General features: G+C 40.9%; 1 protein-coding gene across 12 annotated transcripts in view; it reads left to right on the forward strand.

Annotated features, from left to right (window-relative positions):
- Nucleotides 1–13,701, forward strand: part of atp8a1 (ATPase phospholipid transporting 8A1) — a 116,293-nt gene that overhangs the window by 55,407 nt on the left and 47,185 nt on the right. For all 12 annotated transcript variants that reach the window (XR_015036878.1, XR_015036876.1, XR_015036877.1 and 9 more), the window contains 7 exons: nt 1,731–1,803; nt 6,513–6,618; nt 8,188–8,270; nt 9,692–9,741; nt 10,145–10,214; nt 11,098–11,182; nt 12,284–12,423. Coding sequence is in view for 8 of the 12 variants with exons in the window: in XM_085789326.1 (XP_085645452.1) it covers nt 1,731–1,803; nt 6,513–6,618; nt 8,188–8,270; nt 9,692–9,741; nt 10,145–10,214; nt 11,098–11,182; nt 12,284–12,423 (607 nt within the window). In the remaining 4 variants the exon portion in view is untranslated. The remainder of the gene's footprint in view (nt 1–1,730; nt 1,804–6,512; nt 6,619–8,187; nt 8,271–9,691; nt 9,742–10,144; nt 10,215–11,097; nt 11,183–12,283; nt 12,424–13,701) is intronic.

Genomic DNA, 13,701 nt, shown 5'->3' on the forward strand with positions numbered 1-13,701 from the left:
GAAACGTGCAGACTTTGTTTTCCAATTTCACCCTGACATATTTTAATAAAGCCCGCCAGTGTGATAAATTTCTCTAACCTCCAGTGCATCTGCGTCATTGCAACACAATATCGACTCAAGCCCTGCTTTTTTTAATCCCACCGCTGTCCTTTTCCTATATTTCATTCTTCCCAAACCTTGATTTGCTGTGCAGTAGATGGAAGTATTACCAGCCCGCTGGCTGGTTGGCTCTCAGGGCTCTGAGCAGTGTATCCTGCGGGATTAGAAAGACTTATGCTTGCTAATGGCAGCCCCTGTAACATTTCTATCAAGCCCCAGTGCCAGGGACAAAGCTGCTGTCTACCTGATCTATAGGACTCTATTTATCACAGAATCATGAATCGATCGCCACTGGACAGCCAGTGAGCGGCTGGTGGCTACTTACAAAATCACTGCCCTAAGCCACTGCTACAGAGATCCTTTCTTCATATCAGTTTAAAGGCCTTGTTTGCAATCCAAAATGGCTTTTTATTGTTGTTGTTGTTGTTGTTGTTGTTGCAGTTCAGCATGAATCTCTGTTGTCGATGAAAGATTGTATCATGTTTTTCTTTTGCCATGTTCCTAATGGACTTTAAGATGTTTAATCATTTTGCATCTTGCCAGTAACAAAAACCATTTCTGGTGCGGGTATGAGAGACTAATTGTTTTTCCAGTAATTTATTAGGGTTTGGCTTTGATTGCTGTGTGAGTAATGTGGTCTGTTTTAACGGTCAGAGACTCAACCTGCCCGCTGTGTCACTGTAAGCAGTTCTTGCATTGTCTAATTTCTAAAGCAAAGGGGAAACACCTCTTATTTAGAATAATGCTTGAAGTGAATATGATGTAAAAAGGAGAAAATGAATAAATGAATGAGTGTGGATTCTTTTGTGCAGGATGAAATAATAATGTCCTGTTTCAGGGCATCGCTCTCTCTCTAAGGATGATCAGCCTCTGCCAGCATGGACAGAATCCCAAACAGTCACACTGTACATCACATTACTACAGCTGAGGGGAGGTCCTGCCTTTGCATTCAGTCTGCATTGCGGTTGATACTTTTCTCAACAAATATCAATACTGTTGGCACACAGCGTTTCTCTGTCTTAGACCTGTGTTGTGGTGCCGCCAGTCCCACTTCAAAGTAGATTTATCTTGAGCTGAAATTAAGTCACTTAGTCGGTTCATTCATTAAAAACTATTTTGATAATTCATTGAATGTAATAATTTGTACATTTTTGTCATATATGAAAGTAAGCTTTGAGTTGTGACATGTTGGATGGGTAAAACAAGTAATCTGATTACATGATGATGGCCTCTATCTCCAGGTTGTCGGAAGAATGCTCTGCACTACTTTATTTTTAACCCATATCAAATGTATTATTAGGTGTAGCATATTCTTTGTAGGCTCCAACAGGTTTTGTTTTTGCTGCTGGTGCCTAAGAGACACTTTAATTGTGCTCAATATTATATTTGGAAAACTGACAGAAGCTGCTGTAAAGTTGGACTTTGTTGTAAACCCCTGTTGTTGTCATGAATGTTGTTGTTGTTGTTGTCAGAATATGCCCTGATTATGATGCGAATGATTTTTTCCGTACTTGTGTGGCGTACCGTCAACGACAGCACATTGTAGTCGGCTGTCGGTGCGTTCAGTGGTACTATCAAGTGTTCCAGTGTATGTGTTCTGTTGTTTTGACTCCTCCGTCTCCTCTTTCCAGGCACAGCACACACTCATCAGAGGAGGCCGGATTTAATGACCCGAGCTTACTGGAAAACCTCCAAAGTAATCACGTAAGTAATGTCAGGGTTCCCCGCCGCTCGCCTGCAGTGACGGCTGCTGTTAAGGACAAAATTAAGAAGGATTTTGAATCTAATTGTGTGTGGTTGCGTAATGTCTTCCTGCCATTTGGAGTAGATCTCAGTAATGCGGTGGACTCGTGTCGACTTGTACGTTGGTGTCTTTTAAAAAATAGTGGAAAGGCTGTGATATTTCATGGCGTGCATCACGTTTTATGGTCATTTTGTTTGGATCAAGATGGCATGTTTTCACAGACAAGCGAGCTTTAATATCATTTTTGATTAAAATCATGTTGATGGCTGGATTACTGTTTCCTCACAAGGCACTGTAAACATAGGCATCAAACAAACAAGCTAATTAACTTATTCTGACAAGATGAAAATGTGCATATTTGCTTGTCAACTGTGAGGAACTATACTATACAGTACGTTAGTGTGAACTCATGAATATGAATATACCACCACAAAAAATTACATTTAAGATATTGTGTATTAGAAAATTGTGCCTCTGTCTGAGAACATGTATTTTGCGTCTGTCCAAAGACTTTGTTGGGAGCATAACAGGTCACCTGTAGTAATGAAATTGGTGAAAACTATGATTGATTGGCTGGTTGAGTCACTCAGCTGCAGAACAGTGTGGGGGAGGAAGAATGTCACATCTGATTATGTACAATAGCACCGCCCAGGGAAAGTAGTAATCCCACTGTGATGTTTGCTTTGTTATGACAGCAGAATCTCTCCACACATTGAGTTTGTCTAGGATCTGCTTTACTTTCATATTGATAGCCCCACGCCCACTGCTAATTATGGTGCACAGCCAAACTGCTGTTTAGAAAACCACAGCCTCTCTACATCTCCGGTAATGATTTCTCGTATGATTAATTTGCTGTGTTGTAGTTGTACTAATGCTTTGTTGATGGTGGAAGTCTTAATATTGTAGCACTCATGAGTCATATTCATCTTTTATTCCTTCCTACATGATGTTGTGATGTATTTTGAAATTTAAAAGCCGTTATATCTGATGAGACTTCCATGAAAGAAACTGTTACATCTGCGTATTTACTTTCTTGCCAGTGGGTTATGAGACAAGACCAGCAGCACTCTCGTCTCTGTTTGGTAAATATGTAACATAAAGACCGGAAATAGTTTCTCTCTCTTCCAAAGGTGCCCAAATCCACCCACCAGCACCTCCAGCTGCTTCACCAATAAATAGACTCCGTCCAATTTGCTCAATCTGCTATCTACCAGTGAACTACAGTACCGCTATAGATGCTAAATGAAGCGATGCATTTCATTTTAACACCTTATGTTCTCACAGTACAAACACTTTCACTTAGTCTTTCAGGCCACCAGGATGCTTCTTACTTAAACATTACTAATCCTTATCATTAACAACAGTTTTGCATGGCTGCAGGCTTTTTGTAGGAGTACTGTTGATACAGTGTTGAGGGGGATGGCAGACTAGAGGAGAGGGGAATTAACAGTGCTGACAAAAATAAACATCCCCTCTGGTGCTTTTCATATTCTCTTGAGTCAGTGGACATGTTCTCCGCCTGCAGAGTTTCAGCAGCCTTGGTGGGTGTTTGTTTTGCTCGCTTGCTCCCTCACCCGGGGTCTCTTGCTTCTTTTTTTCTTGACCCTTCAACTTTTTCCACACTGGCCACGTCTGAAGTGATGAGTGTCCGTCACTGTTGTCGTGACACTGATTACCCAAGAGTCAGTGGGAGTGATAGCTGGCAGCACAGTATTAGCTGTCACATTTAATTGTGCCGTCAGAGTAGAGCCGGCAACGCAGCCTAGGTTACCTCCATGGATAGACACACACACATATGTTGGTCCTCCTTAGCATGAAGGAAAAACATGGAAAGTGGCTACATAGAGTGACAACTTGAAGTAAAATCAACATAATAAAGTGTTTTAATGAGGATTTGGACCACTGTGTGCCACCAGAATAGCTCCAGGTCTCTGGACTCTACTGGTGGTGGGATTAACACCATTTGTCCAAAACATATTCCCTCATTTTGTGTTTTGGTGGTAGTGGTGGTGTAGGGCGCTGTCTAACGTGTCCAAAATCTCCTGTAGGTGTTTGGTTGCTTCAGGATTTGGTGACTGAGAGGGCCCTAGCATATGATTCACACAGTTCTCACTCATCTCAACCCTCAGTGACTTCAGGCCCATGATGTCTTTGTGTACGCCACCAATGCACATGTTGAGTTGTGGAGAATATATGGTGAGGAGAGACGCATCAGATTTCTTATTGTGAACATGATGAGCCCTGAGGCTAAAAATCAAAACAAAGTGGAAGTTTAGAAATATGCATAACTGTGGGCGTGGCCATTGTAGGTGGCGGGTGGATACAGTTGACTTCTGTCGGTGTGTAGCCGGCTACGTAGCTGTGTGCTAACATCACTTAATATACTACTACTAATGCTAGTCATTAAACATTAACTCTAGGTTGTGTTGTGTGACGTTTTCGACTATGGGCTATGATTTTGTTAATTATTTGATGAATTAATCCGGTTTAGTTAAATGTCAGACAACTAATCGATTATGAGAGGGTGAGGAAGCGCGTGCTCTCACTCCTTGAGGTGAATATAGAACGTCTCTGGTGTCTGTCCTTACTAAACCGGTCTCACTAGCTAACCAGCTAATTAGCGGTTAGCCTCGGAGCAGCAAGCTCAGACGCCCAGCTGTGCTAGCGATGCTAACAGGGCTGCATGCTTGCTCCTATTAATTGTTAATCTTGTTAATTAGTGTCTCTGCTCCATGTACCTCCACCTATGGGCCTATTTTTGGATGAGGCAGGCATTAGGTGCGTCCACTACGTACAGTGACGTCGGCTACAGCCCGCTGGGTGTCGGTATCATACACTTCAAACTAATTTTAACAAACTGCAAACCCTTGAAGACAGGCAGCGGCAAAAACTGTTACCACCTTCTAAATTTGTCCTCCTGACTTGAGGGTTTAAAACTCAACTGAGTGGAGTACACACACACACACATACACCCACACACACATGGAGACATGTCCTTCAGAGGATACCTGTCAACCCAGGCCAGATTAGCAGGCTGCTAGGAAGCAGAGGGGGCTCTCTCAGCCACCTGGACTGTAATAGATCAGCTCTGTGTACTTTCATTTACAACAGGCTCTTTGATTTGCCTCCCTGCCTCATTCATTTGCTCCTTTGTTCCCTGTTAGAGATCTTTCATCAGTGTGTCCATGGCCCAACAGAAGGAGCAAATTTAATAACGCTGTGTGTGTCTGTGTGTGCGTGGGTGCGTGCACCTCTTTTGTTGAAGGAGCGGTGTAAATTGTTTTTCCATTTCATAGCATGGCATTAGTCATGTTTTTCTACCATGGTTGTAACATCTGATTTATGCTGTCATCATGTTTGTTGCTACTTTTTCCTATGACAGTTGCATTTGTTATTGTGTTTAATGTTGGTAAACAAGGAATGTGAGCCTCCTCTACCATTGACCTTACTGTTAACAACCATTAGCATCTGCATTACCGTCCATACATACTGTTGCTGTATGATTCAGCCCCGTCGTGGCCCTGTAGGCTGTTGATCTGTCGGCCTCAGCTGCAGTTTGCTGACGAGGAGCTGCTGGTCCTGCAGCCTCAGACAGGAGCTTCAGCAGATGCCTGTCCAAGTGTGCCCCATGGCTAGTTAGTCATACGTTTCCCCTCATTAATGTTAAATGCCCTCAGTATATAGGTTAGGCCTTTTTTTCTTTCTTTTTTTTTCATTAACAGGATCAGGTTTATATTGCATGAACATGCTTCAGTAAATGTCTGTCAGCAGCTGGCAAGTTGTGTGGGATCCTTCTGGCCAGTTACCAGCAGTCATTAGTCTGGCTGAACATCACTGGTGGATACTGAAGCCACATGTGATTTTGTTGTGCAGTTTGTTGATAATATTTAATTTTTAAACCTAAATGAAAAAATAAAAAGTATTTGAGAAGATAATGTATAAATTGCTCCACAAGGAAACAGTGCGTTTCATAGTTACATACAGCGGATGGAGTGTGTTTTTTAGCCACACATTTGAGTTTTGTGTGAGTTTTGTTAAGTGTCTGGAGTGGCAAAAAACTAAATGATCATAATTTATATGTGGCCCTAGACTTAATTTAAATTATTTTTTCAAACCAGCCGTGTCTAGTAAAAAGGAACTGTAAAACACTCAGTTGTCTCTATGCTGCTGCTCTTGCTCCTTTCAGCTAAGTGCACCCATTGCAAACATTGTTGTTTACTTCTCTCTGTATATCTAAATGGAGACTGAAGTAAAGTGAATTAAACTAAAACAAATCATTCTCAATGTATTATTCTGTCAACTTATTGAACTGGGTGGGTTGAATTGAGGGTTCAGGGCTGTGTAGGACTATACTGTTTGCACTATTTGAAAACTATTTTAATTATGAAAGATTTACCAAATTCCAGGCTGAAGTGAAACTGTACGGAGATTCATAAGAGTGCGCCTGTTAATATTGTACTATTATGACTGTAAAGCATGAGTCTAGTATCAGGTTATGTGTGTGTCTTCTGTCTCGTATACTGTGCAGGACATCAGTGCAGCTTCTGTTCCTGCTCTCTCTCCTCTTACAGTATCACCAGGGCTTTCCCGGTTGTTGTGTTTGTGTTTTGTTGTGACATATTTTATTAGAGAACATGAAAAGTCACCGTGCTCTCTCCACTTGCTGTAGCCTACAGCTGCTGTCATCCTGGAGTTCATGACCATGATGGCCATCTGTCACACCGCAGTCCCCGAGCGGACAGATGGGAAAATCGCCTACCAGGCTGCATCTCCAGGTAAATCACACCTCTGTGAACGCACAGCTAGAATATGTGTATTGAAGCTTCTAGTTGTATGCTACCCATTTCCAGTGTGTGATGAGTGTACATGGAAAATGTGAAAACTCAAACGTCATAAACACACCCTAACTTCAACTAAAACTGTGGCACAAACTTTCTTTGCCTACTGATGAAGCTCAACACAAGGTTTACTTCAGTCCAAACTGCCTGAGCTGTGACTTTTCTCACTGTTAGGTGGCACAAGTTGGAAAAGTGCTGCAGCTCTGAAATTGCAGGTCTTAACATTGTCGGTGGTACTGTAGATCTCAGCAGTCGAGTCCAGGTGCTTTGCTTCCATGATGCCGCTGTGTGCCCTTTGGTATTTCCCTTGGTTGAGATATTTAATTTTCCATCTAGTGACCTCTGTCACTTAGTGAATGGAACATGCTACCGCAGCCTCCAGGCAGCAGTATTTCATTTATATAAGACTTTTATATAACCATCAGTGCATAAGAGAGCAAAAAATGAATGAATAAAAAGGAATATCCTGTTTGCAAAATGCATGGTATATGTCAGTTTGAGTCTCGGAGCCTCACTGTGATCCTTCAGTCTATCATGTTCACAGCTGAATGTGATAGACTGAAACACTTGTCAGTCAAGAAAACATGCCCTAAAACGTATTTGAGGAGGTGAAATTAACTATAGAAACCTGAAGAATGTTTCTTTTTTTTTGTTTTTCCAAGTGTGATTAGAGCTTGAGGCATGTCCACGTTGGTCTTTACCATTCAGACTCTGTGGTGTCCCCTTGTAGCAGTATGTAAATTTCCTACAAATAAAGCACCATCCTAATGAAGGTTGAAAATGTCACCGTGCTTAAAGGCACGACTCCCGATTCAACTGTAAACAAAGAGGTAACTCTCATGGGGGAAAAAAATTAAAACCCTGCTTTTTGTTATTGCCACATTATCAGTTAATGGACAAATGCTAGACGGCAACTAAATGAGAGGTGTTAATGTTTCTTTATGTGTTTGATAACATCAGAAATTAGTAAGCAGGGATTTTTTTTCCTGATTAAAAAAAAAAAGTAGTGTTTAAGCTTTTAATGAACACACATTGACTGACTAAACAGGTCGTGCAATTCTCCAAAGAAAGGCCGCTGCTTTTCATCTCTTACATTTTGCTTTTGTTAAGAGAAATGACTTTTTTGCCTGATTGCGCAGAACAATCATGGTCTCATGGAGCTTAGGGGTTTGAAGCCGAGTGAACAGTGGCCGCAAAGAGAAAGCTAGTCAAGTGAACTGTAAAAAACGAGCAGAGAGCTTTTTCTCGCCCTGCAGCATCCTCATGCAAGCTGCAGCATAAGTTACCTGGTCCACAGCTTTCAGTTTGCTGCCCTCATTGTGAGAATGTGTCGACATGAACTAGTTTCATGTACCAAAAGGAATGTGGTTTTTATCGCAACTGTCAGCATCAAATTTCAAGTTATCTCCACACCACAACCCTGTGTCTGCCAGCACAGTGTCTCTGCTTGTACTGACGTCTGTGTGTTTACCTGTAACATTATGAGTTTTTCTGTTTGCTTCTCAGATGAAGGTGCTTTGGTGAGAGCGGCACGAAACCTCGGCTTTGTGTTCTCTGGTCGAACCCCCGACAGCGTCATTGTGGAAATTGTGAGTTTGATGAGACAAGTTTGGTGAAAGTCATGCATGTTATTGTCTAGAAAAAGGGTAACGGGGCGGTGTGTGGCGCAGTGGTTAAGGTGGCCGCCCCATGTAGAGGCTACAGTCCTCAACGCAGGCGTCCCCGGTTCGAATCCCGCGTCGGGCGGACCTTTCCTGCATGTCATTCCCCCTCTCTGCCTCCTCCTTTCCTGTCTTATCTCACTGTGCTATCAAATAAAGGCAAAAACGCCCCAAAAAAATACTTTAGAAAAAGGGTAACACTACAACATGGAAATGGGCAAAAAGCAGTCCAGTGCATAATCCCCAATAAAACCATTAACTGTTTTTGTTAAATTATTTTTGTCATGCTAAATATGACTGTTAGTAGTGTAAATATTTAATGTTATCATAAGAAAATATAAATATCTCACTTTCATCTACCTAAAAATGTTATAAATCCACACACACGTTCACAGAACTAGGTGGGGTGACGGCTGACCACGCCCATTTAGAGAGACAGGAAGTGTATACCATTTCTATCATTGGAGCAGCCTCTCATGGAGTATCTTTCCGTGTATTGAATATCTTTGCCCAAACGCTTACAGGGGGAATGAGGTCAGACTCTCCATGAGAAATTGAATGAAATGCATTTCCGCGAGAGGCTGGTTTACGAGGCTACAGTAGCAAAGTTGTTCTTTAACCGACCAAGTTATAGTTATAGCATCTATACAATCTGCAGAGTATCTGCTCTAACTTGCAAATGAATTGCCCCATTGTGGACAAATAAAGTTGTTGAATTGAATTGAATTGAACTTTTGTAATGAATTCACTTTTTTTTTAATGTACCCAGATGTTCCATAACAGACCTTGAGCTTAAATGAATAAGCATAACACGAAGAAGAAGTCCGTCTTTTGTATTCACATGTGCGACAGCGATGAAAAATACCACATTCACTTTGATTGTATCCTGAGTTGATGTATGTCCTTTCCAAAGCAAGGGTCACTCATCCTGTTATTCTCTTAATTGGTTAACCTGATAATTGCACTCAAGGAGACCCAGGCAAGAAAAGCCCAGAACCATTTAAAACATTTTTTTCCCTCTGCTGAGAACATCTTGTCTCCAAGACGTTTGTCCAATTTCTTAACCTTTATTAGGCCTCCGAAGGCTCTCAGCATCTATTTAATCACTCTGTCTTGTACCTGGCGGTCTCCACAATTAAAGAAGTTAATTGAATTGTACCTTATTATTCTCCCTCCGTCAGCTCAGTGCAGGCAACTGATAAACACATTAAAAGTGCAATCAAGGCTGATTGGAGAAGGGTGGCAGGTCTGACTCGTGCTACTTAAGATAAGTTGTCTCAGAAGGAGGGTGAGGCTGAGATTTCTCTTCGTCAAGTATATTATTAACTTGTCTATCTCTTTGGATTTAGGTTGGAAGAGAGGAGAAGTACGAACTGCTCCACGTGCTGGAGTTCACAAGGTATGACTTCAATAACAGCTTTTTAATATTAATGATAGTGATAATTGTTTACATCTTCAGTATACACAGTAAACTGTTCATACAAGCCATAGATGGAGGTAAATATGTCTTCATCGCTGTGAAATCCTCAAAAGAGTCATGTTCTGTCAGAGTTCATCATCTGCCTTTAGTACTTGTGATTTGCACTAATTAATTGTGCGACAGAGGTGTGATATTGTGTTACCCACCTCTGTGATTTCTAATTTCATCAGACATATTTTAACTCAAACAGTACGTGACAATTTGCTCTAACACCTTGTGATGTGATTTCTCTCGCTTGCTTTCTCTCCTGATCTCACCCTCTTCTCTTTATCTGACTCTTTTTTTGCCTTTTTTTCTCTCTCTATCTCTCTCTCTCTCTCAGTGCGAGGAAGAGGATGTCAGTCATCATGCGCACCCCATCTGGGAAGATCCGCCTCTACTGCAAAGGAGCTGTGAGTGTCTGTCTCTCTCCATGGCAACGCATGACAGCCTATCGCCGTCATCGCCGCGCACACACACACACACACACACACACACACACACACACACATACAAGTGTCGACTCTCTCCTCCCCTTATTGCCCCTCGCTTTCTTGTCAGGGAATCTTTTCAATAAGCAGCAGCATAAAGCAAGAAGACCATACAGTGTTTCACACATGGGTATCTCCACACAATGGATACACAAACATCATGTTTCACAGGAAGGCACTACGCCGCTACAAAGTACTCGACTACCCTCAATCCACAGTTAAAGGAGCACTGAGAACTGTGCTGGGTGTACACAGTACATTAGTACATTTACACACATTTCATCATCATATGTATAAATATTTTACGTGCAATTGTATTAATCATGAACATGTTGCTCTATATTCAGTTTTTTGAGGAGCTAATGAAATTCAGTAGTTTGAAGGGATGTGTGTATAGATATTCTTTATTACGGACTCGGGTCCATTATAGATAAGAGAAGACAATACAAAGACAAAGACAATACATGTATATGTATAGTTACTCTGGTCAGGTTTTCCTAGTTTCCTAGTTTTTGTAATTTTCACTTAAAATGTTTAAAGGCTTATGTTTTGTTTCAGCTGCTTCTGTTTCATTGTAGTTTTAACACAATATTCATTTCTTATCATATCGATGAGGAGAGTAATTTAATAGTTATTAGTTACAGAATTGGGATGCAAGTAGGATGCAGATACATTAGTGCAGACAGTGCAACTCACAAGAGATGGATCCAACCTGAGACCTCTGTTTGCCAAGTAGTCCGATTGCAGGAGGTTCATTTCTCTGCTCTCCTCTGGCAGTGGCCAACGAGTGTTTGTTTCCCTTCAGGACACGGTGATCTATGACCGTCTGGCAGACAGCTCGAGGTACAAAGAGATCACGTTGAAGCACCTGGAACAGTTTGCCACCGAGGGTGAGTGGACTAACATCGCCCCCTGTCTGACAAAAGTAAAACATCCTCCATGATGCTTCTGGTGCCTGTGCTTCCATATTCTCTCTCCACTTCTCGAATTTATCACCACTAGATCGTCAGTTGCAGCAGAAGAAATAGTTTTGGTTTCTTATGAATTTAGCCTCATATGTTGATATTTAATAAACAGTCAATATATAAAATATGAATATACTGAAGGAATGTAAAGCAGTGGAGCTGAAATAAACTGCATCAGACTCCTTTTTTGCTCTGTGTTCATACTGCCCCCTTGTGAGACACAAGCAAAATGATGTAACTGGGAATATGTGATGGAGGCTAAATATAGCATCCAAGACAGATTGAGAAGATCCTTATCATAACAGTTTGGAGAGGCCTTAGTAATATGTTATAATTTATTTTAGCTTTTTGACAAGAAGAATGACTTCAAGCTTGTATTCTTTGAATGTTATGTACAGTAATGCTATTTACCTTAAATGTTACTTGTATTGGACAGAAAATCTCAAGGTCTCAGTTCCACTCAGATATCTGGACTTGGTACAGATGTATTTAATCATTATGGGCATGTTGTATCAAGATTAGCAGTGTCAGAATTTCTATATAGGCTCTTAAACATGTGTAAAATAACTGCCTACTTGGCTTGGAGTAGCTGCATATTATGACTTGATACATGTGTTTAATTACCATGTGTCAGTCCTGTCATGATGAAAGGTATCCTTAAAATAGAGTAAAATGACAGTGCCTTTAAGATAAGTATGTATGAATGACATAATGACATAAATATGGTTCTGTATGTGTTCCTGATAAATAACCTAATAAGACATGTGGTAGTTGCTGCCATCCAGGCTGTGCTATGTTCAACTTGGGAACCACCCACCTAGTTCTTTGAAAAAGCTGAAGAAATAATTCATTATGTTTTTTTATGGCCTATGTATAGACTACACAGATCTGTCTGACTCACATGCTCAGCATCACAGAGCTCAGTCTAGTCAAAACTCAAGGTCAGGAAATAGAGAATGGTAAAAAAAAAAAAAAAAAAATCATACAATTTGACCCAAGTATTGTGATGCTGTTTTCCTCCTCCAGGGCTGCGAACACTGTGCTTTGCAGTGGCAGACGTCAGTGAGTCGTCCTATCAGCAGTGGCTGGAGATCCACCACAGAGCCTGCACCGCCCTGCAGAACAGAGCCCTCAAACTTGAAGAGAGCTACGAACTGATAGAGAAGGTTTGTCAAGTGAAATTACTGTGTGAAATGTTTGGCATGTTTATGAAATTATCTAGGTGCGCACAGTAGATAGACAAACATAAGTGAAATATATAATGTGTCTGCCCAACATGCTGCACACATTGTAGACCTTTATGTGCATCTGCAGTAAAATGAGATTGAACTGAAGGCGTTGCAACAAATCGGTACTGTAATCACACCTGGAAACCTGTGAAGGGTACACAATTATGTGTGCATATTTGTATGAGAGATTCAAGGTCTGACCAGCAGGTAGGTTTGCTTTTCTGTGAGGTGGGTCTATGTGGAAGCGCTAGTCAAACACAGGAAGCCACGGTCGTAAATCAACCACTTGGCATGTTCTTCATGGCTGCTCCTGGCTGCCCAGAACAAATGGAGGCAATCAATCATGAAATCAACATAAAAGCTCTCAGAGAGGAAAATGCTTAATGGGCAAAGTTTGGCACTGATGCTGCCAGGGTTCGGGGTTCATTGCTCTTTGGGGCAACTCATCTAAAAAAAAAAGAAAAAAAAAAGTGCACAGTAACGCCACATGAGGGCACAATGGAGTTGCATTGAAATTTAAAAGATGAAGACCAAATTCACTCCTTTACATCATATCTCTCATAAAATGTTCAGTTGTTATTATTTATTATATAAGAGAACATGTTTAAATATTATACATTTCAGTTAATTAATCATATAGATCTAATTTAATACCTTTTGTTACTATGTACTCAAGCTTTCTTCTCAGTATTTACTGATGATTTCCACTACTTTGATTTAAAGTAAAAACAACAACATCATATTGTCTTGATTGTCAAAGGAGTGACTCTAGGTTTCCTTACCTCATATTACAATGTTTTATTGTAAGTGAACATGTAAAGTAAACTGCTCCAGTCTTTAAAAAGTTTCTCATCAGCTCTAATGATTGAATTAAACTTAAATGGATTACAACAGGACTACTTGAACTAAAGCTCAGCCAACAACAATCCTACACTGCAGCCACAGTTTGGAATATATTGTAATGCTATAATAGCATAATCTCTTCTTACTCATTTGAAACAGAGTCGAGTTGACCTCAGAGTCGTAGCGCGGTCTCCCTCTCAGTGCTACGTGGACCCTGAGCTCAAAGTGCAAACCTCTTAAATTCTAGTTAACCTGCCAACACCAGACATCTACCTTCATTAGGCGAGTCAGTGATGTTTTCATTCCACCCTTGCTTCAGGGTTGAAATCCTGATCCAAGTGTTTTTTTGTATCATAATCCACAAAAAGTGCC

This window comes from Trachurus japonicus, chromosome 10 (assembly GCF_045865225.1).
Source record: "Trachurus japonicus isolate A0001 chromosome 10, Traja_1.0".
Taxonomy (NCBI): domain Eukaryota; kingdom Metazoa; phylum Chordata; class Actinopteri; order Carangiformes; family Carangidae; genus Trachurus; species Trachurus japonicus.